This window comes from Apus apus, chromosome 4, assembly GCF_020740795.1.
Source record: "Apus apus isolate bApuApu2 chromosome 4, bApuApu2.pri.cur, whole genome shotgun sequence".
Lineage (NCBI taxonomy): Eukaryota > Metazoa > Chordata > Aves > Apodiformes > Apodidae > Apus > Apus apus.
The window spans coordinates 22,659,898-22,682,360 of NC_067285.1; the positions used below are offsets into that span (position 1 = coordinate 22,659,898).

General features: G+C 42.5%; 1 protein-coding gene across 3 annotated transcripts; it reads left to right on the forward strand.

Annotated features, from left to right (window-relative positions):
- Positions 1-1,558: 1,558 nt before the first annotated feature.
- Positions 1,559-14,695, forward strand: VDAC2 (voltage dependent anion channel 2). 3 transcript variants are annotated; one of them, XM_051617005.1, is made up of 9 exons: positions 1,559-1,688; positions 5,685-5,756; positions 6,806-6,855; positions 9,100-9,252; positions 9,341-9,393; positions 9,838-10,065; positions 11,619-11,769; positions 12,635-12,692; positions 13,622-14,695. In XM_051617005.1, exons 2-9 carry the CDS (start codon positions 5,690-5,692, stop codon positions 13,711-13,713), a joined length of 852 nt encoding a protein of 283 aa, XP_051472965.1. In that variant the 5' UTR covers positions 1,559-1,688; positions 5,685-5,689; the 3' UTR covers positions 13,714-14,695. The 3 variants fall into 3 exon arrangements, with proteins under 3 accessions (XP_051472965.1, XP_051472966.1, XP_051472967.1); XM_051617006.1 differs by having other exon boundaries at positions 1,559-1,684; XM_051617007.1 differs by lacking the exon at positions 1,559-1,688 and adding an exon at positions 5,282-5,302.
- Positions 14,696-22,463: the final 7,768 nt, after the last annotated feature.

Consider the following 22,463-nt stretch of genomic DNA (forward strand, 5'->3'; position numbering starts at 1 on the left):
AACAGCTTATATTTTGATATAATGAGCAAGTGCTGACTGGCACTATGTTTGGCCTCGCTGCTAGTCTACTCTTTTTAATAATCTGGAAAATTACTGTTGTACCATGTGTTCTGGTAAACTGGTAGTGTCAGATGATAATATATTATGCAAATACAATTTGTATTTGAAAATAAGATTATTCAAGAAAGTAAAAACTGATTATGTCTTAATTCAAGTAAGCAGGGGAGAGCTATGAATTTCAGATATGCCTATCCTGCAGTTCCTTGGCCTAGCAATTGTCTGCACTGGTGACTGATTTCTGCTGATGTGATTGTGATTTCTGCTGATGAATTGTTCAGTGACTGCTGCAGAAGAGTCATTGGACTGTTTTGTCCAAGAGGTCTCATTTATGATCAGGACAGCACCATCTGAGAAAGCTTTCTGAGGGTTACTGCTTCTCTTGACCTAAAATACACTGTTTTCTGTTGTGGAGTGTTTGGGATATTCTGGTGAGAGGTGACTGAAATACAAAAAATGCCCTTAGGCAATTGGACAGGCTGTGACACTCATCTGACAGAGGTAGCAAACCTTGCTAGATCGAGTACAAGCTCTTAGATGGGCTCTGGGACAGCTGTGCTGCTGCTGGACATTTCTGTGTCTCTGGGGTTCGCGGTAGCAACAGGAGAGCACGTTAGGAGCAGTGTTTTCAAAGAGCTGTGGGAAGCGGGGCAGCAAAGGCAAGCGTGCCTGTGGCAAGGGGGTGTGCCATCACCCCACTGCTCTGCCGGGGCTGGCCGTTCTGGGGAAAGGGTCTTGGGAGCCGTGACGGGCAAGAGCCGTCTCCAACAAGCACTCCAAGGGCACACGCCCCCGGTGCCCCCTCGCTGGGCTGTGGAGCTCGTGTCCGTGGCTGTTCCCAGGTGCAGAACTTCACCAGCCGGTGTGCCAAGACCAGAGGCAGGGGGGCCCGGAAAGGCAGACGAATGCCTTCTCGGGAAGGGCGATGGCCCTGAATCCTCCTGCCAGCACTGCCGAGAGCCGCACTTCAGCTTCCCATCTCCACGTGGAGGAGAGCGCCTATTTCCTTAAACCCCCGCTCCTCGGCTGCGGCCGCCGCAGGCCTGCTGAGCAGCTGCGAGCCGAGGGGCCCTCTGCTCCGCCGCCTCCCTGGGCTGCCCCGGCTCCTTCTGCCACCCTCCCGCTCCGCTCCCCTCCAAGAGCCGCACCCGCCGGCGCAGCCCGGCCGGGCGGCCCCAGCCCGGGCCCCAGCCGCGCCGCTCCCCCCGGCCTCAGGCCCCTTCCCCCTCCCGCCCGCAGCGCCGCTACCGCCCCCCCGCGCCGGGCGGCCCCGCCCTCCCGCAGGACCCCTCTCCCCTGCCGGGGCTGCCCTGCCGAGTGCCTGCTGCTCCGAGGCGTCCCGGCCCGGGTCCCCGCTCCCGTTCGCGGCCTCTCCCGGCGCCCCGCAGCTCCGGGCCCCGCACGGCGGTGCCTCCCGGCGGGCGGGCGGCGGCGCGATGCGGTGGGCGGGGGAGGCGGCGGGCGGGCGGCCCCGGCTGGCTGGGGTCCTGCGGGGCGGCGGGCGGATCGGTGTCTCCTTCACTTCGCCCTCCAGTGCCGGCGGCTGCAGCAGCGCGGCCTCCTCGCGCCGAGACCCGCCCGCGCCCCCGTTCCCGCTCCGCCCGGCCCCGCCGCCCGCCCGTGCTAGGCAGGTGCCGGCCTGGGCCCCGGGGGGGCGGGGGGCGCCAGCCCGAGTGCGGGCGGGCGGAGGTGGCAAGCGGGGCTGGGGGCTGCGGGCGGGGCGGGCGGGAGCGCTTTCCCCAGCACCCGGGCTGCGGGCGGGGCGGGGGCAGCCGGGACCCGGGGGCTCTCGGGCCGCTGTGGCCCTTCCCGCCTTTCCCCGTGGCCTCCGCGCGCACCGAACCTTCCTCGGCGGCCGGGCCGGGCCGGGCCGGGCCGCGGTTACATAAGGGGCGGCGGGCGGGGGTCAGGCCGGGATGCCCAAGATGGCCGCGCGGAGGAGTTCACCTTGCGGCGGCGGCCGCTGGGCGCGGGCGCGGGGAGGGCCCGGGCAGGGTGTGCCGCCTGCCCTCGTCCCGCCGCCTTGCCGCATCCCGGCTTTCCCTTTCGGTGTTCCTCTGTCCCGCGGCTCAGCTTTGCCCCTGCTTTCAGTTTCTGAACACGTAGTTCATTTTCGTATGCTTAATTTCTTTTCCCTTATCTGTAGAGTCTCTAAATGGGCCTAGCTCTGGCTACTCGAGCAGCGTGTCCACCCCGGAGATCTAAGCAGGGAGGGAGTTGAAGTGCGGGTAGTGAGGTGGTTTGGTGGGGGGGGGGGGGTTGTTTGTTTTTACGCTTTAGTTGCAGTGTAAGTCCAAAGTTCGGTGCTGTCTCCAGTGTATTTTAACAAAGTATTTTTAAAATAATAGCAACTTGTACATTCTTGTATGCATTACTGGAGTACAGTTTCAGTCTACTTATTGCCCTTTTTTTTTTTTTTGTTCAATGTTCAAGGAGTCTGATCTAGTCTCCGGCCTGATCTTCAATATTCTGAGATCTTAAAATTGTTAGAAATCTTCATGGAAGTCCTTTGGAAGTCCTTGACATTCCTTTAATTGTAGGGTGTGAGAGAGTTCTGAAATATTACCTCGAAGGAAAACTGTGATGTAATCATTCTGAAAACATCAATACATTTTTCTGGTTTTGGGGTTTTTATTATTATTTTTTTCCAGAGGAAAGTGTGTTTGTGGCTCTTGAGTAACAGATGAATTAAACTTTTTCTTAGGGTGGTATGAAACAAAGATCTGGGTGGAGCTCCTGCTTGATTCAAGTAGATTGTGTTTTTGAAATGAGGAATAGAATTATCTGATAGTTGCTTTCATAACAAACCTCTTGTTAAATGGTACTTATATTTTAGGCGCTTCTAATTAGTAGTTTTAAAGTCTAAGATACTTCAAATGAAGAAATTTACTTCTGATTATAAGAATTTCCAAACCTAGCTAACTTGCCAACATTGCAGGACACAGAAATGTTTTGGTTTGTTTTTTTCTTTAGCCCTGTCTTCATTTAATTCTAATGATGACAGTGGCTTATCAGGTATTTAGTATACCCAAATTAACTCTTGGTTTCCCCTTTTGTCCTTGTCTGTCCTTGTTAGTATAGGATTAGAACAGCAGTGTGACAGTTGTACTCTATTTAATTTTTTTTTAATCACAGAACTTGCACCTCTAGGCTGTAATATCTGACAAATACTGGTTTGTTTGCAATAGGAAGGATGCTTAACTAGACCGGATAAAATGGCAACTTCCATTTTACTGCAGTAATCCTTTGAATTTAGACACAGGGACCAGTTTTAACTTCCCAGGACCTTACTGCATAGCATAAATCTCTCATCTGTAGTGGTTGTCTAGTCAGATGGGAAATATTTAAAAAAAAAAAAAAAGTGAAAAGCTCATTTATTTACACTGTAAAGGTATGTATGTGTGAAAGGCTGGTATAAAACTTCAGAAATAATTCTTCTTCTGAAGATGCTAGTTAGAAATGAGACCTATTCATTAAAGAAAAAATACATAGGTAAAACTTATCTGAGCTAATTTATACTGCTAATGAATTGTATGATTGCTGTACAGCACAAATTTAGACCGGAAAGAGCATCTTTCCCACACTTTCTTGTTAATTGGTCTAACACCTGCTTCTTTTTATTCAGTAATAGGAACAACTTAATGTCTTGTCACCAGGATTAGTATCAGTTCTGCTGCAGAATTTTCTCAAGACTTATATGGCCTTGACTTGGGTTAAGCCTTCTTAAGCTTCAAATGGTCTAAGTCACTTTCATGCTTGGTTTATTTTGTTGGTTTGGTTTTTTTAAGAAGTAGTGTACTTGATGGAAAACCAGACTTGTTCTGTGTCCTTAAGCAAGCCATGGATATCTTGCTATAGTAACCTGGTTGTAGAGTTTAGAACTTCTTATTGAAGAACGAGTTCTAAAGTTTTAGTTAAACTATGAATATAAATGTTTTTAGTTAGGGAGGTGTAGTAAGATACTCTGGAAAACTGCATTAGAAATTGCAAAAAGATCAGAAGCAGTCTTGGGCCTTATTATTACTTTATAAAATAGGCTTTTTATTAGTAGTAGCAGTTCATAAATTAGGCCATCTATGGGAGGTGAAATCAGGTGTCTTTTTGTTTGGGTGTTTGTGTTGGTTTTTTTGTGGTGGTGTGTTTTTTTGTTTGTTTTTCTGTGGATGCCATTCTGAAATAAGAGTCTGTTCAGTGGAATGGTGCCCTAAAGGAAATTATTCTGAATCAGATGTTCAAGCAAAGTTTTCTCTTTATGTAGACAAATACATACGTAAAGAAATTCTTCTGACAGAGAGGATGGAGGGAAAAAAGCTTGCCTCAACCCTGTATTATTGAGCACACTTAGGATCTTGTACAGATCTGCAGAAGATAAGCAGATAATGTTGATAAGATGTTGAATATGTAAATATTGGTTAAAAGTAATACATAAGATTAAAATATTTTCTCCAGTTCTGAAGATATTTTTCAATTTACTTTAAAAAAAAAAAAAAAAAGAGCAAGAGCAAGATAAACAGTCAATTATGTTAATCTAACTTTCTCTGCAAAACAAATGTTACCAATCAGTTTGAAAAGATAAGATTTTTGTTTGGTTGTGTTTAGCCTTTTAATGATGCTTATCTAGGTAGTTTCATTGTTTTCCCCTCCCTTGCTCCCCCCCACTTTTTACAGCATGGAGGGAGTTGATTAGTTCTTTGAAATATTCTCTGGTTTGTGTATTTTAAAACTTTAAAGAGCTGTGCCTCTGTAACAGTGGCCTTTCGCTATTGAAATCATGGGAAAACAGTCACCCAGGGAAGGTACAGATAGAGCTATCTTCACAAGGAGGAGAACCACACAGGCCTGTCTGTGTGAGACCTTAGGCTAGTATCTATCCATCAGGCCATACCTAGTCCTGAATGACAAGTTCTTTAACAGTGACATTGCCGGAGGCTCCTGTCTGGAAGAACTTTTAAAGAGAGCATTTCTCATTGACCCGGCACTCCTACTGCTTATTTGTTTTAAACTAACAAGGCAAACCCCCAAAATTAAACTCTTGTACTTTATAAAGGGACAAAAACTTCATCAGACTGATTGCTAGTCAGTGGCATTAGATGTTCCTTTTAAAATGTTTGCCATTTAAAACATGGGACAAATGGTGCTACAGAACAGATAAGCACTCTTTTTACATTTTGAAAATAAAACCTAGCATGTCCTTTCAGATAATTTTCATAAGCATCTGCCAAATTTGACTTTGGAACTCCAGGAAGTAAGTATCTGCATTATGGTTTTTCAAATTCGCAGTTCTCTGGTTTTTGGTAGTAACTGCTAACTCTGTAAATGTGAGCTATTAGTTGATTTCTGGTAATTGAAGATGTGTGGAAAAACTTACTAGAAAAATTAGGAATTGGGTGGTTTTGTTATGCCTCTACAAGTAGATAATCTAAGCCAAGAAAATATTCAGTGTTCACAGTTAACATTTCTGAAAATCTGTAGATGTTTCACAGAATACTGTTATTGTTTGAGCCATCTATTAACTGCCTTCAAGTATGGATCTGCCTTGAAGAGTGTCTTTAAGAGTTTTGGTAGCATTTTTTTTGTGTGGGCACAGTGGTGAAAGATTGACTGTTAATGAGCCCATTACCTTTCAGCTCCAATGGCGATTCCTCCATCATATGTAGACCTCGGCAAATCTGCCAGAGATATCTTCAATAAAGGATATGGTAAGAATAGTACCTTTTATAAAACATGGTGTTTGTGGTGCAGCAATGAATTGTATTGTTAAGTCTTGTGTGTAAAATCGAATGCTCAAATGCCTGTTTCTGTGGAGGGGGAAGGTGTGGTTTTTATGTCATTACCGTCAACTAACATAATTGCAAGCCTTTTGTGGGCTGTTTTGATGTGAAGTCTTTTAAGTCTTAATGATTTAGCCACATAAATGTCAGAGGTGTACAAGTATGCTATAATGTCTGCATCAAGTGTAATTTAACTTAGGAGTATGCTTCGTTTACCAGCCTGTCTCTGCCACAACATTTTTTATATAGAAAGGGATATATACCACTGTAACATTATAGCCTTTTTTTTGGAAGAGAAAGACAAATAGCTATTGGGATAAAGAATTCTTCAACATTTTCAAGTGCTTTAATACCAGGCAGTTGCATAGTTAAATTCTAATTTACTACAGTACTGCTTCTTTCTGGTTTTTGGGAGCTCACCTGGGGGCTTTTTCATGAAGACCACTGCTCAGCTCTAAGAGTAAGAATGTGACACTCCCATAATATCTACTTAAATTGTAGTTCCAATGGCTTTGTGTTTTCCAGTGACTTTGTTTTTACAGATTTGTAAGATATTTTTTCTTGGTGCTGAGAGACAAATTTTATGCATTGGGATAGCTCTTCAGATGGCATTGACTACAAAGATGATGCCGTCCTGGGAATAGACAAAAAAAAAAAAAGGCATTTTGTCTGTGGCTGGATCTGACTGTTAGAAGTAATTTTTTGGTAGTTAAATGTGCAGTGTACAACTGAGAGGCTGTTCTCACTTTCTATGTGGTGATGATAAAACAGAATTCTGGCTTGTTCTAGTGTGGCCTCCTCTACCTACTGTGGCATCTAAAATAGGAGTGTTACTTAAGTCAGTCAGTCTATGGTTGTTTTAATATATGTATATACATGGCATGCTGCTAAGATTGCTTCAGAAACCAGCTTCTTGCCAAATGTGCATGGTCTTGGTTAAAAGCCTGCTGTTGTAACTTTGACATCTGTTTGTTAAGGTTTTGGGTTGGTGAAGCTGGATGTGAAAACAAAATCTGCAAGTGGAGTGGTAAGTTCAAATACCTTTTTTAAATTACATTATTTTTTCTGGAAATATTCTGATATTTAATTAGAAAGGACATCTTCCAGATGCTGTTAAGTAGTTTATAGGTTATATGAATCATAAACTTCTGATGTAAAATTATTTCAGAAGCCCCTAAAGATCTGACTTTATTCTGAATATAACAGGGGTATCACGCTGGTCAGTAATATTTGTGAAATAGAAGTTTACTCGTCCCCCATCTTATGTCTGGAGGCTAACAAATAGCTGACATTTTAAAGTATTCTAATATATCAGTTGTAGTGCACATAATTTGTTTCTAAAGTATTTCATCATACTGTTTGTATTTGGTGGAAATTTCTGGCATCCTAATACTTGTGTGAAATAGTTGGCAGTGAATTAGCACCTTGAATCTTGAATCTTAGGCTCCTCTTTGAAGGTATTAAAGTGTTGCAGTAATATTCCATGCAAAATATCTTGGTCGTGCAAGCAGTCCCTCCTGCAACTTTTATCTGTTTCTAGAGCAGACTTTGCAAGATATAAAGGTAGATTTCCCCCCCCCATCATAATTGAAAGCTTCAACAGTGTAACTAGCTGTTAGAAGCAAGGTGGGTGGTTATATGCTGTTGTTTTCTAGAAGTCTGTATCTCGACTGAAGCACAGTTTGCAAGAGCTGTGTTACTGATGTTCTTATTTTAGCTTGTTTCTTTTGACAACCAGTAATACTGGTAAAATTCCCTGCAAAACCCAAGTTTTCACGTGAATCCCATGTGAGTTATAAGCCATCCTTCTCAGGAGGAGAAAGTATTGGCATGTAGGTACTGCAAATGTTTTAAAGCAGAGATGAGAGATAATGTAGTAATTTGCTGCTCCTGAAGCTGTTTCCACAGTAGTTGCTGTCACATATACTGTGTAGAAGGGACAGCACAAAGTGAGAAGTGTCAGTTGCTAAGAAGTAGACCTTACTAGAATTGTGCAACTCTATGCACAGTTTAGTGCTACACTAACGTAATTTGAGTGTCTTGGCTATGTGGTTAAATTTGATCAGTCAGCATTAAAGAAGAGTCTTATGCATGTTTTTGCAATATTCAGTAGGTCTTGGGCTGTGGGAATACGGATGCTTAAGGACTTTTGATTTCAAATGTGGTCTTAAAGTAAAAACTGTGATTCCTTCTGAGGAGATGAGTGTGAATAGTTGATTTGAAAATAATATTGTGCATGGAGGAAGTCAGAGATCAACGTTTTTATTTATATGTTTTTAGAAGTTGAAATAATAAACTTTTTAAACCGTAAGGGCAATAATATTTCAGTGGGAAGAAACCCCTTGCAAACCAGACTTCTGCTTATACTAGGTATTGCCTTTAGTTTCTGAATAGTGGTAGACAGAAATGACTCTTTCTGTCTTTGTGAGAATCCAAATAGTGGGAGACATCAGGAACTATTCAGGTTATTAAGGAGATGTGAGTGGTATTGCTGACTTCTAAAATACTTTCAAGAATTCAAAGTTAGACTCTACAAGAAGCATAAAATCAGATTGTTGTCTTGCTTTACAATTCAAACATGAACATTATTCCTGTGTGTCACTAAACCAAAGTGTCAGGGCATAGGAATTTTACGGATGTCAATAAAAGCCTGTGTTGTCTATGGCTTGTATGAAAAACCAGTGCATTGTTTGGCTGAGAACTCTCAACAAAATACCCAAACCAAACAAAAACCAAAACCATCACCCACTCCACCCCCAATTTGAAAAAAGATGGCGTTCTGTGACATTTTACAGTTGTGTGTAATTTATCTTTGGAGGTGATTGACTGGAAAATAAACCTGTGATTCTTAAGGAATTTTCTGGGGATGCACTATGTGCTTTAGAGTGTTCTTCGCTCTTGGTTTGATTTTTAATTTGCTCATTAGCAGTATCAGACTTAACCTTATATTTCAAAAACTTGTTTCTGCTTCTAAGGAGAAGACTTACACTAACTACTGTCTTGCTTCTGAGATATGTTGCAAACCTGTACAATTTGTTAATAGTGGCAGAAACACTGCAGTTGAGATGGGGTGTGGGGGGAGGCCTCCATGTAGGCATGAATTGTCTAGTTCTTGTCCACATTGTTCCCTCTTCTCCCCCTGCAAGTTGCCTAATGTTTTTAAACTTGTTGTGTAGAAGAAGAAGATCTTAATGCTTGCTGAAGAACATTTTTTTGTCTTTCAGCATGATGTAATGCTTTCAGGATCACATGTATCTTCTGTCCTTTTTAGGAATTCACAACATCCGGTTCATCGAACACAGACACTGGAAAAGTGAATGGTAGCTTGGAGACCAAATACAAGTGGGCTGAGTATGGGCTGACTTTCACAGAAAAATGGAACACAGATAACACTCTAGGAACAGAAATTGCAATTGAAGATCAGGTAATGCATCAGGAGAGTATTTATTTGTCTTATCTGACTAGTAGAACTGAATTTATACCTTTATCTTATCTTCTTCTCATTCAATTAGATTGCCAAAGGCTTGAAGTTGACATTTGATACAACTTTCTCACCAAATACAGGGTAAGAATTGTTAACCTTTTAACTTTATTTAGGGCAATACCAAAACCCATGGCCAGTGAATGTGCATCTGGTCTGTTGTATTGACAGAGATGTTTGTATGGTTTGCTGTTGATCTGAATGAGTAAATCCTAATGCTAAAGGCTTCTGCTTTTTAGCATCATGTTTTATTCTATAGGGTTACTGTTGGACATTTCACGACAGTCCACTTTGCTTATTTTCTGGCATAGAAATACTTGGAAGGTTGCAGGAGGCAAGAAAATGCCTTCATTTTTGTTCATCACAAAATGCCTGTTTCCGGTAGCCCTGTGGTTTCTTGGTGGGCTACCTGTGCTTTGGCCCAGTCTAGTGACATGTGCATGGCATTAGATACATTGTGTAGAGTCATATGGCTCGAATTTGGCAGTTCATTTCAGAAGACTTAATGTAACTGTTTCTCTGTTTCAGAAAGAAAAGTGGCAAAATTAAGTCGGCTTATAAACGTGAATGCCTAAACTTAGGTTGTGATGTTGACTTTGATTTTGCTGGACCTGCAATCCATGGTTCAGCTGTCTTTGGTTATGAAGGATGGCTCGCTGGTTACCAGATGACTTTTGATAGTGCCAAATCAAAATTGACAAGAAATAATTTCTCTGTGGGTTACAAGACTGGAGACTTCCAACTCCACACAAACGTGTAAGTACTGAACATTGTGTCCAGATTTACAGAAGCAGGCTTTCTCTACCGCCTAGTCAGAATACAAATCCATGGAATACCAAGAGGTACTTACAAGGCTGTTAAGTGGACTGCATTTTTCATTGGGAAGCTGTAAATAAAAAATAAATGTTACTTTGTATCTCTTTTTCAAACAGTAAATAGCTGTGGCTTGTTAGCATTTACAGCGTGACATACACTACAGCAGTGCAATAGTTCATTTAAACAGAGCTGATAATGCATTTTCCAGCTCTCCCATTACATTGAATTATATCTGACTATAATTTAAGGGCAGTGGATTTGTTAGAGGTAGTAATTAGTGTTGCACTGTTTAAGTAGGGCAGTAATAGTTTCTGGAGCAAGACTAGAGGGTTTTTTTTGGACATTTTTGAGTAGGTTCATCTTCTTGTCTGGGATGAAGAGCACATGAAACATTTGAGTGTAACTAAACAAGCATAAGACATCTTGGTTATGAACTTTTTTGAACTTGCTGCCATTAGATCTTAAGTGTTCTTCAGAGCAAGCTGATCAAAACCTACTGAAGAAAATAGTATTTTTGATCTAAGTTAATAAAAATTGGTGCTCTTCTAGTGTCTTTTGTCAGGAAATAACTTGATTTTTGAGAGAAAAGTTTGTCCTTCTGAAGGGAAGAATGGGGAGTATAACTGTCAGTATTTATGGAAGCTGAGGAGTATGGGAAGAAGTTACAAAATGCTTTATAATCTGGCTGTAAGAATTCCATTTCAGTTCCCTAATATCAAACACAGTAACACATTTTTAAAAGGGTCATCTGGTTCTTTAGGAGTATCATAGAGGCTGAGAGAACTGTAGTTGTTTAGTTTTGAGAAGTCTGAGAGGAGATCTTACTAATGTCTACGAATATCTGAGGGGCAGGTGTCAAGAGGAAGGGGCCAGACTGCTTCCGGAGGTGCCCAGTAATAGGACAAGGAACAGTGGGTATAAGCTGGAACACAGGAAGTTCCACCTCAACATGAGGAGAAACTTCTTTACTGTGAAGTTGACGAGCACTGGAACAGGCTGACCAGAGAGGTTGAGGAGTCTCCTTCTCCTGAGGCTTTCAAAACCTGCCTGGATGTGTTCCTGTGTGACCTGCCCTAGGGGGTCCTGCCTGGGCATGGGGGTTGGACTAGATGGTTTCTAGAGGTCCCTTCCAGCCCCTAACATTCTATGATTCAATAATCATAGAATTCAGAATACCTATTTCCTAACAACATTTATCTGTTAGTTTTGTGAAGATATAACCTGGAATTACACTTAAGTACATAGTTCAGCATTAGTGTGAGAATTAGGTGTAGTGCTCTGAAATATCTTCTTTTTTTTTTTTTTTTCCCCATGAATTGTTGCAATTTAATTTTGCTTCGAAGCCTTTGTTCCTATCCTCTTCTCCTGTCAAAAAGTCTGAAACAACTCCAACTTTTGGAATTCTTATTTGAATAAAAATTTGAAGTGGTTAAAAAAATAAATTTTGGTATTATATAAATGCAGGAAATTAAGTTTTTTCTTAATTTGTGCAGCAATGATGGTTCAGAATTTGGTGGCTCAATTTACCAGAAAGTGAGTGACAGTTTGGAAACTGCTGTCAACCTGGCTTGGACAGCAGGTAGCAACAGCACTCGCTTTGGCATTGCGGCTAAATACAAGTTGGATTCCACTGCTTCTATCTCTGTAAGTATAGCTCTAACCAGTATTTTCACTTTCTGTGGATCTGTGTCCTTTGTTAGTACAAAAGGTCAGAAAATCTTGCAGGAATTACTATTACAGGCAGTTATAATTGAACCAGCAGTTTTTAAATTCTGTAGTGTTGCATATGGTAAGGTCTTTTATAGAATCCGTCAAACATTGTGCTACTGTAGAGAACTTAATACATTTTAAAAAAAGGAAAAAGAAAAATCCTCTTCATGTCTAGTTCTGAAAGTTTACAGAATTTTTTTAAAAACTTTTTTTTTTTTGGTCATGTTAAGAACTCCAACCATATTGGTTAAAAAGAAAAGTTTTCTTCAAGTTATAAAGCTAGAATTTAACCCGGATTGTTGGAGTCATCCTATAGAGGAAGAGATGCAAAGTGAGATAAATAATTTTGCATGTATTGTTTATGATTATGTTATAAAATGTTTGCTGCTTGAATGATTGGACCTGCAAGATACTAACTCTTTTGTAGTAGTATGAGCATGGAGGATTGCCAAGTGGCTTATCTGGGAAGATGGTGGTAAATGGTGGTGGTGATAAATTGCTATGGCCTTCTGAAAAGGTGGGGAGAGGAGAAGCTCATTTGCCAGCCTACATTCCAGTAACTGTTCTCCCCACCATTACATTCTATCTGCTCTTAAATACCTTACTACTTCAGCTGTAAATTGAGTGGAAAGGGCAGAGCTGTGAAGAGAGAATCCAGTAAGCACAGAGATGGAAAGAACAAGTAAAATTCAGTTAGTTGATAATGGGAATGTTGCCATAGCTGTTCTAGTTGTTGAATGATAACAAAGAACTGACTAGTTAAAACATTTCAATTGTTTTTGTCTTTATTTTTCTTCAGGCAAAAGTGAACAATTCTAGTCTAGTTGGAGTGGGTTACACCCAGACCCTGAGGCCAGGTAAGGATTATTACATGAAGTCACGTATACAATGTATGGCAATTGGGAATATGGCTTAGTGCTGGACTTGGTAGAATAGGGTTAATGGTTGGACTTGATTATCTTGAAGGTCTTTTTCAACCTAAGTGATTCTATGATTCTAAGAAAATCTTTGAGATGTATACATTTATTAGGCAACTCTTGCCCCCCCTTCAGAATAGTCTAGTCTTGAGGGTGAAGTAGGTGGTTTATAGTAGCTTATGTTGCACATCAAACCTTTATCTAACCAAAACAGATTCCATTGTATCCAGTGTTTCTGCATCATATTTCTCATTCATTTGTGTTGTAGTGGACTGTATGGTGTTGGATAGCTTAGCTTTAGCCTTTGCAAGCATTCTCTTTTGATGTTGTTTTCTCCAGTCATACTGTATTGAATGATAACAGGTCTTGAAATAATGATTAATTGTTGAAAGAACACACTTCCTGCTCTTCATATTTAGTAAAAAAATTCCTCAAGAGTGTAACTTGTTCTGCTTAAATAGAAAAGGACCTGTTAATGCTGCATTATAACTGGTTCCTTATTCAAAAACCAATACATATAGTAGCTTCATTCTGTCCATTCCTTGATACAAGTGTCTGCCTTTTTACGCATACTTTTCATTCTTCTTTGCACACCTTAAAGTAAAATAAAGGAGAGCTCTTGTGTACTTGCCAGTTAGAGACTGTATATGCACTTATTACATGATACTTACAAAAAGCATCTAGCTTGATTCACATGACTAATTTTCAATAGATTTCATGGGTAAATGAAATTTCTTCTTTAGAAATTCTTAGAGGAAAGTAATGAAATGAAAAAAGAGCTACAACTGGGACATGTAGCGATGGAGGTGGAGTTGCATGAAAACTACTCTGGTTGTATGTTGTAAACATGCTCTTTAAAAATCTTACAGGTGTGAAGCTTACACTGTCTGCCCTGATAGATGGAAAGAGCATCAATGCTGGTGGCCATAAACTTGGTCTTGGTCTGGAATTGGAGGCTTAAAAAAAGTGAAGAAACTGCTGCAGAGAAGGGATATCAGAAGAATTTGGCCTTAAAATGTATTTCCAATGTGACCAGCAGGTTTTTTTCCAAGAAGGATGACCTAGAACAAGAGCTGTATCTGAAGTATTTAGACAGTTACATGTTAGCTGGTTTCTAGTTAAATTGGTTACCCATCTAGTTAAAAATCTGCATTAGTGCAGTCACGGAAACATATTTAAATGTATTTAACTGTTTAATGCGCTACCCACAAATAATGAAATAGACATTTATGAAAACTGTACAATTGTGTGCATGTTTGTTTTTATGTTCCTTTTAACATTCAATATTGCCATTGAATGAAAGATGGATTGGTGGATGTTCTGAAATGCAGTCAATGGTTTTGTTAAGTCACCTGAAGTAGAAACACATTTGGTATCCCAAGACAAATTATGAATAAAACAAGTACACACACTTATTTGTGCCTCAGATATTTTAAACGTTAAGGTATGAGGGTAGTGCTCAGTTAAGTTTTAACTTATAACTTAAAATAATCCAAGACGTAGCGCTCTATACCTTTGTGCAATTAAGGACTCCACCCCACCCATGGTAACACTGAATATAGATGGTTTTCATTGAACGACTGGATTCCTCAAGCAAGTTGAATGTGCTTTTCTGTCAGGTAAGATTTGTTATGACACAACTGTTTAATTCCTCCTGTGTTCCACAAGCAAGATTTACTGCATTGCTAGTTGGCCTCCTGATGCAAGGAGTACAGAATGGTGTACGTGGCACACCGAGACATTTAATAACTACTCCTTGATGCTTTTGCCTAAGGGGTGAAAAACCTCACCACCGTCACACACCTTTTGCTTATATTTGTATGAAGTGAGACCTATCTCTGCAACTGAATGTAACAGTATAATGGTATAACAGCCTGATTATCCTAATGCTTGGAGAGGTTTCTGCTTAAAATGACTGAAATAAAGGCTTAATTTTAAATGGAGATGGAGGAAAATGTATTCAATTTCGCTTTCTCTTTGATTGCTAAATCTTTGCAGGTAGCTGCTTTAAGTCCAGAAACATGGAATAATGGAAAAATGTTTGTGTTTCTGCAGAGTACAATGAAGAGATTGTAAAAGTATGAGGGATACTTGGTTTGTGTAACATCCCTTAAGGTCCAACATAACTACCTGTGAATGGTTTTAAGGTGGTATATATTAAATACGTACAGTTAAAATGCTTTAAGAATGTGGATTTCTTGAGATCAGGGAGAGGACTGGAGCCTACTTCTTACAGTCTCTTATAGGTGAGAAGGATATCTTGATACTTAGTCTTGAAGGCTGTAGTTCACAGCAGCCTCCTTTATAGGGCAAGTTTTATAATCAGGAAGATTTATCTCTGGTTTGCAAGCTGTGTTTGGTTCATGCTGCATTGGACTTAACCCTCATGAAAGTCCTGGTGATTTGCTTGAGATCTTCATCCTGCCTTGTTGCCCTCATAGGCAATCTGTAAGTTAAGTACTCTTGTAAAATGCCTGTGTTTAGGATTTAGCTATGGAATAGCTGTCACCTTTGCAGAAGACAGAGCAGAGCTTAAGTGTCAAGCTCAGGCTCTTGAGCAGGCTTGCTATTGTATCTGACTAGTTTTGTTCCATAACAAAGAGAAGATGTGGGAGAATTTGTGCTTTGGAGTATGTTTATTGCTGTTGTCATTAAATGCCCTTTTCTGAGGAGAACTTCTACTCAATGATGGAAGAAGCATGTAAGGTGGAATTTGTTGTTCTTCATGTTAACATTCATAAACTGTATTTTTAGTCTGAAAGTTTTTTTTTTTAATGTGCTAGACCACTTTAAGCCAGAGAGTGTGTGGCTAGACATTTGAATTTTAGTATGGATTTTCTTTTTAGTAAAACCACCTTTGATGCCTCACAGTGTGTGTCCAGGCTAATGAAAAAGAAAAGAATAAAAGCTATGTGCCTATATGTGACAACCAACACTAGCACCTGTGCAGATGATGGACTTGTATGTTTTGCATACAAATCTTTTTTGCATCCTTAAACCAGCATGACTAACACTGATGTTTCTCAGGTTTTGGAAGCTTTTGATAGGGCTGTAGTGGTCTGACACTCTTTAGTGTACTCTAACCCTTTTTCTCACACCCTGCTTACTTCTAGGTGTTTTCCTGAGGTCCCAAAATAGGCAAGTGAGATAAAAGCAGATACTTCAGCTCTTTGTACAAGTTAGTAATGGAAAGTTTGAACCTATTAATTTTTTTCTGTTTCCATGTGCATCACTTTACTAGTCCTCAGTCTTTAAACCTTAAGTAGTTCCATTTGTTAAAATGCTGAAAGGCAACTGGAGAAGTAAAAGGGCTCTGCAGTAGTTAAGACAACTGTGAAAATGTGAGTTTTCCTAAAATATTGTCATAAATCAGTATTTTGAGCATGAAAAGGAAGTGCAGTGTTTATGTCTTGACATTGCTCAAGTAAGGCTTATAAAAGTGCTTTCTAACTTTCTTTTCAAGTGTGTTACAGAAGCTGGTGCTGTAATCAAGAGTTTTATGGTAAGAAATGTTGGTAGTTTAAGTAGTTCAATTTTCATAGAACATGTAAAAAGCCTTAATGATACTTTCAGTGCTAGCCAGCCTTTCCTCAGGTGTCATTCTGAAGAAAATAAAAACACTTGAGATAACCAGTGACATGAGCATGGCTGTGCATCTTGTTTGTGTGTCCTATAGCATTGCATTCCTGCCTGGTACGCCTGGAGTAGGGGTTGTCTGCCTATTGCGAGGAGACTTAACCATGCTTTCCTAAATAAAAATCCTTTCATGTGAGATATGATGCCCTGGATTTTGCAAGTTACCGAAACACTCATGTTCTCTCATGCTCACTGAGTCACTCAAACACATGTTCTTGCTGTGCTCTAGAAGTTCTCCAGGTCGTTTCAGTTAATCTTGAACTCTTCACATGGTTTGGGTTGGTGTGATGTATTCTTAAATCTGGTTCTTGTACACTGCAGTTGTTCAAAACCAAGACATTTGTTTTGAACTATTTTGGAATGGATGGAAACCTTTCACCCCCAAGCACTGGAACACAGGTGTTTGTTTGCCTTTCCCTTGGCAGTGGCAGGGAAAAGACAGGTAATAGCAGACTGTCCTTACTGCCCTCCGATGCCCTATTCTGGTGTCCATCTACCAGACACAAAGGTGGTGCAGTTTTATCTACCAAGACTGCACTTCTGTAGGAAGTGGTATGGAGCAAACAGCAGACAGTCTTCGCATCGGTGATTCAGCCCTGCTTGTGTCAAAGGTCCTTGTTCCTTATCACACCTTATCATCAGTTAAGCAATTCCATGCAGGGTAAGCCACTAGTGATCTTTCCACGGGCTACTAAAGCCATGACTGTTTAATGATTTTGCATTGTTAGCAACTCGGTATAGTTGTTTTGCCTGTACACTTAGGAGCATTAACGTACTAAAGGGCTAGTACAAAAACCTCGCTGAGGTGAGGTGGGTGTGCTTCACGGGCTCAGCTCGGATGTGCCAGGGGCGTCGGTGTCAGGAGCGCTCAGCCGGGAGCCGGGCACGGGGCACGGGGAGACCTGAGGAGGTCGCTCACGCGAAACCCATGAACTTTGTCCTTGGGTATTTTGTAGATTAATGGTGGCATTGTTAAAAACACACCCTAATGGCATATTAGGCACGAGTAACAATGAAGAAATCGGTCCCGCTACGTTCAGGGCTTGGCTGTTTAGGTAGGGGCTGTTTTTCTGCACAGATGGAACGGGGACGTTTTCCCCTGCAGCTGCTGAAAAAGCGTTATTGTCTTTTTAGTGTTTCTAGCGCCCCGATCCGGTAAGGGCGGTACGAGGAGGGCTGTGATCGCCCCGCGGACGGGCCGGGCTGGGCCGCCCGCGCCGCGCGCAGCCCCCGCTGCCGGCACCGCCCGGCCGCGCGCCGACGGCGCCACCTGGTGGCCGCTGGTCCCTGCTCCTGCCTCCGGGACGCGGCTGCAGGCACCGAGCGCGCCCTGGGGCCTTTCCTCAGCTCACCGATGGAGAGAAACCAGCGGGCAAACAGTCATCGCAGTAAAGTTTAGCCTGATCCTGAGCTAAAGAGATGGAGGAAGAAACCCCCTGTGTACCCTGATACTCGGATGGCCTCCAGCCCTGTGTCTGAGGGTGCTGGGCAGCACACGCCAGAAGTTGGACCTGTCTCCGCGTTGGACTGCAAACAGCTGGTTGTGGGTGCACCCCCTCTCCTGTCTAAACAAAGTTAATTACTGAAGCAGGTTATCTTACCAACTGCTGCTCTGCTTCTGACTTGACAATACTTTTCTAGAAACCTCCAAATGGCTCAAGATCCCTTGATTTGCAAGGCCACCCTCACTTTTAAGAAACACATCCTGACAGGAGGCTAGGGCACACCAGCTGCCAAAAAAACTGAAGGTAAGAAGGAAGGATTCAAAATGTTGCCTGGGTCATGATCTTTGAACGCTTGGTGGCACCAGCACCACAGAGGGGCTGGAGTGACCCTGTGGTGGCCGTGTGGCATGCCAGCAGTGTGGGCATATGGCCACAGTGTGTAGGTAGCTCACAAACTCTCTCCCCATCTTCCCAACTAATCTGGGTCCCAGTCAAGCAATCGGAGCATGGGGACAAGAAAGGCTGCCCAGCAAGTCTGCTCAGGGCCTGTCCTCTGGGGACACTGTGGAGAATATATGTGAATCCTTTCTTTTGCTTGAGCCACCAGTGCAGTGGGGCAGTGGCTTCCCACCAGAAGCAGCTGTAGGGTGGTCAGCACTGCTGTGAGGAGTGACTGCACTACCATCCCCTTCTTGTGGAGGGCCTGTTAAAAAGCTGTTGTGTGGGATATTTCAGTTGAGGGTGCAGAGTGGAAACAACTTTTTTCTGGGCTCTTTTGTTCATTAATGTACAAAACTTGTCTTTCCTGGACAAAGCCAGAAGATGAGTGTGTCCATGGTGCTGGGCAGTGAACCATGTGCCTGGCACTACTGCCCCAGGGTCCCCCACTGCCTGCTTCTGGGGGGTGCTTCAGCCCATCCTGCACCCCACTTTGGGCACCCTCATTGGTCATTGGGGCCTTGTTTCCTTGCCCAAGCAGAGCATGCAAGTGCCTCTTTGCCAGGCATCTTGAGCCCCTCAGCTGCTGGGGGACCAGAGGAGTGGGTATTCTGCCAGCTGCCCCAATGCAGGGGGCTGGGCATGGGTGCAAGACAGATGTACAGCTCTAGTGATTTTTTTCCCTTGCTACCTTGTTGAGTGGATTGTGTGAGCTACAACTGATCACAAGAATCACCTGGTATAATTTTCACTTCTCTAATTGGTAACATGTGCTTTGGGGAGCAGTGCAGAGTGTGTTTCTCCCTTCCCTTGTGTTTGGTGGTGCTCCTTATGTGTCCTTAAGCCTGGACAAAAGCCTGACTGTAATGGAGGAGGGTGTAGTAGCAGGCTGTTTGCCATCATGCCTAGGAGGTTCATCAGTTGGGCTGACTGATATCAGCTCTGATGGATGGCTGTATGGATGTGGACGTGGTGGCCTTCTGCCCTACCAGCTGCAGAGTCCTTGCTGGCAGAGATGGCACCAGGTAAGTGTGAACAGGCATCTGCAGGAATTAATGTTTTAGGAAACGTTTATAAGTAAACTGCAATTCACAAATATGTCTTCAGGGTACTGTAATTTAGTGTGGCTATAGTCTTGTATTGCAGCCTCTGTAACAGAAGGCTGATCACCTCCCGTTGTGTTTGAAGAAATATTTGGGTTGGTTTGTTTTTGTGGGTGTGGTGCTTTTTTCCTTTTTTTTAAGTACCTTGGGAAATCTAGCATAGAATTCAGTCCTGGTGCAAGACTAGTAGGCTTTCAGGTGAGAACCAATGCTTTGTAGCAACGGCCCTCTTTGCATTTAGGGTACATGAGCACACCATTGAAATTGTTTCCAGCCTACTCACATAGCCAGAAGCTCACCTGGTTTAACTTTATCATGCCCATCATATGCCACGTTCATGAATGTGTATAAATGTTGGAGTATTGCTAGGTCTCCCCTGCCAAGCCAGCACAACCCAACTAATCCACCTTCTGCTTCATAATTTCTCCCTTTCAAGGGTTGTCTAAACAGCCTAGCTCAAAGTCCTGTTTCCTGCCATTTCCTTTTCCCGTGTGGGAAGCTTTGTACCGCGCAGTCCAACTACAGTCATTCATAGCAGCCTCTTCCGAACTCGCAGCACCCCCGTCTGGAGAGGAGTGCCAGGGAGTTAGGCGGCTGCTCTTGCCCTGCCTTTGGCAAAGTATCCCTCACTACGGAGCAGAGAGTGAGATCTGCAAGAAGCACAAGCCCACTGCCCTTGCAAGGCTTTTTTGTTAGGCTAATCCGATTTCATCTTCCTGAAATAAGATTGCTCTCGTATTTCTGTCTGGGATTTCTAGAATTAGAAGTATGGTATGTCACACGTGCTTAGGTGGGGCTGGGGCACAGCTGGCCCCTGCGAGCCGGAGCACTGCGACGGTGCCTGTGTCGGCAGTTTGTTGGAAGCTGGTACGTGCCTGCCTTGCCCGTGTGGGCTGAGCTGCCTGCACGGCAGAAAGGGGTGGCTACCGGAGGGGCAGGGTTTCAGGCACAAGCTCAGCCTGGTTAGCAGCAAGGGATAGAAGGAATGAAAACTGAATATAAAACTTGCAGGAAAAGAAAAGCTTTAATTTGAATGCTTTCCTTTCCCCTTTCACAGGATAGCTTTCTGTTGCATAGGTGAACCCATTCTTACCGCTCCTCTGTTTTTCTTCCCTTCTGCTTGATAGCCTTTGAATTGCTTGGTGCAAAAGTAGAGCAAGTTAATTGAAGTTATTTGGTGTAGCTGTTGCAGTCCATTTTATTTTTATGGAGGTGAAGTAAGATAAATATAATTCAGAAAGAAAATATAATTAAACATAGAAAAGGCAGTTGTAACTTTTGCTGGTGTGTCTGGCTGCCTGATTTCCTCCACCTCTTTTGCTGGAAAAATGTATCTGTGGCACAAGGCTGCCTGGCCCTTCTGTGACCTAGGAATCCTCTATTGGCACAGTCTGCTTAAAACTAGCTATTTTCCTGTTTGTAGGTTCTCAGTTGGTCAGCCTGGAGGCTAAACAAGTAAAATGAGACCTAATAAGGTCAGGAAGAGCACATAAGAGTACCAAAATGTTTGTTCATAATATTAAAATCATTATTATAGTGCTTACATGTAATGGGGATTGTAAAAATTAAGATTGCTTCTGCAAATTTAATTATTCTTTTGTAACCTTCTGAGTGTTTAGCTTTGCAGCCTTAGTCACATGCTTTTACTGCAGTTTGTGGAAGTGACCATAAATGCTGTCTAAGATTAACAAGTAGACCCTGGCTGCAGCTCTGAATTTTTCATTAACAGTTTACTGTAGTCTATGACTGGAAGTTTAAATTATGCCTGAAGTTAAGCTTGAATTAAGGAGCAGCACTCAGTATGAGAGTGACTATGTTGAAAAACAAGAAAGGAAAGCTTGGTAGCACCTGTTAAAGTAACCAAAGCTTCATGAAAGAAGGGGTTTGATGGGCTTGGTGGTACCTGGGATCCTTTCTGTAACATCAGTAGGGATTTTGGGACCCCAGATCTCTGGGTGTTCATTAAATGTGTGGGACTATGGCCCAGATGTCAGCGGGACATCTTACTGACTCCATTTTGCTTGTCTCCCTGACCTGAGGAGGCAACTGTTGTTGTTGGGAATAATTCCCAGGGAATGACAGTGCCTAAATTCCACAACAGTTGTGGGAAATCCCAGAGGTGATGTAGAAGCTGGCTCTACACAGCTGCAGAGAAACTGCAAGCTTTTGTACAGGATCTGTTTTATCAGGAGTTTGACCTAGTGAACACCGTTGCATAATGGCACTTGATAGTGAATTAATGCTCCTCTTCACTGGGGATGTAATTGATGCTCACTGGAATATGATCTAGCTCTGCTGTTCAAAAGAAACCAAGTAAGGCTGTGCAATTTCTTTCAGGTTGTATTAATCTCTTTGATATAATACATGATGGCACACTAGTTGCACAAATAACTGGGGCTTTCTGCTTTGGAATAACCCCGCTAGTTACTTTACATGGCAAAGATGGATTAAATGTCTTGGGACAGTGTTTTATAGCAGCTGGCATTTAGATGGCTAGAGGACATTGAAGGTGACACTAGAAATGGCACACCAATATCCAGGAGGCTGAGGAGGCATTGGTAGGTGGGGGCAAGCTGTAGGTTAATGCACCTAAGAGACCCTTTCTTATCTCCATCCATGGAGCTCGGGCCTGCTGATGTGGAGGCAGATGTGGGTCCCCTTGCACAGACCAATGCAGGTCTCTGTGTCCCATTCTCATCCCCATGTAGCCCTTGCAGCTCTGCCTGGGTTCACAGGTGTCCACTGCTGTCTGACAAAACATTCAGCTTCTGCTGGTTGCAGCTGTGATTGCTCCTTCTGCCCTCCATGTTTTGACCTGTAGCTGACTTGTAGTAGGCAAATATAAAAATATATACCTTACAAAGAAGTTAAGTAAGCACTGAGTCTTGTAAGGCACAGCCTGTGTGAGTTTAGCTAGGGAAAAGAATAGGACCTGCATTTTATAATTAGTCCAAGGAAGATGCACATTTTGCTTACCTTTAAATGTAAATTCCTAATGTTTTCTTCTTGACAAGCACTCATTAAAAGATGCAAGTTAAATCATGGGCAAGTGTGAGGCTCCTTCCCTTTAAACCTAACTTAGCTCCAGG

What these genes read in the sequence shown, in the direction of transcription:
- VDAC2 (XM_051617005.1), top strand. Translation starts at nt 5,690, where the DNA reads ATGGCGATTCCTCCATCATATGTAGACCTCGGCAAATCTGCCAGAGAT. An exon ending in ACTTTCTCACCAAATACAGG is followed by an intron (nt 9,394 to 9,837) that starts GTAAGAATTGTT and finishes TCTCTGTTTCAG; the next exon opens with AAAGAAAAGTGGCAAAATTA. An exon ending in ATTCCACTGCTTCTATCTCT is followed by an intron (nt 11,770 to 12,634) that starts GTAAGTATAGCT and finishes ATTTTTCTTCAG; the next exon opens with GCAAAAGTGAACAATTCTAG.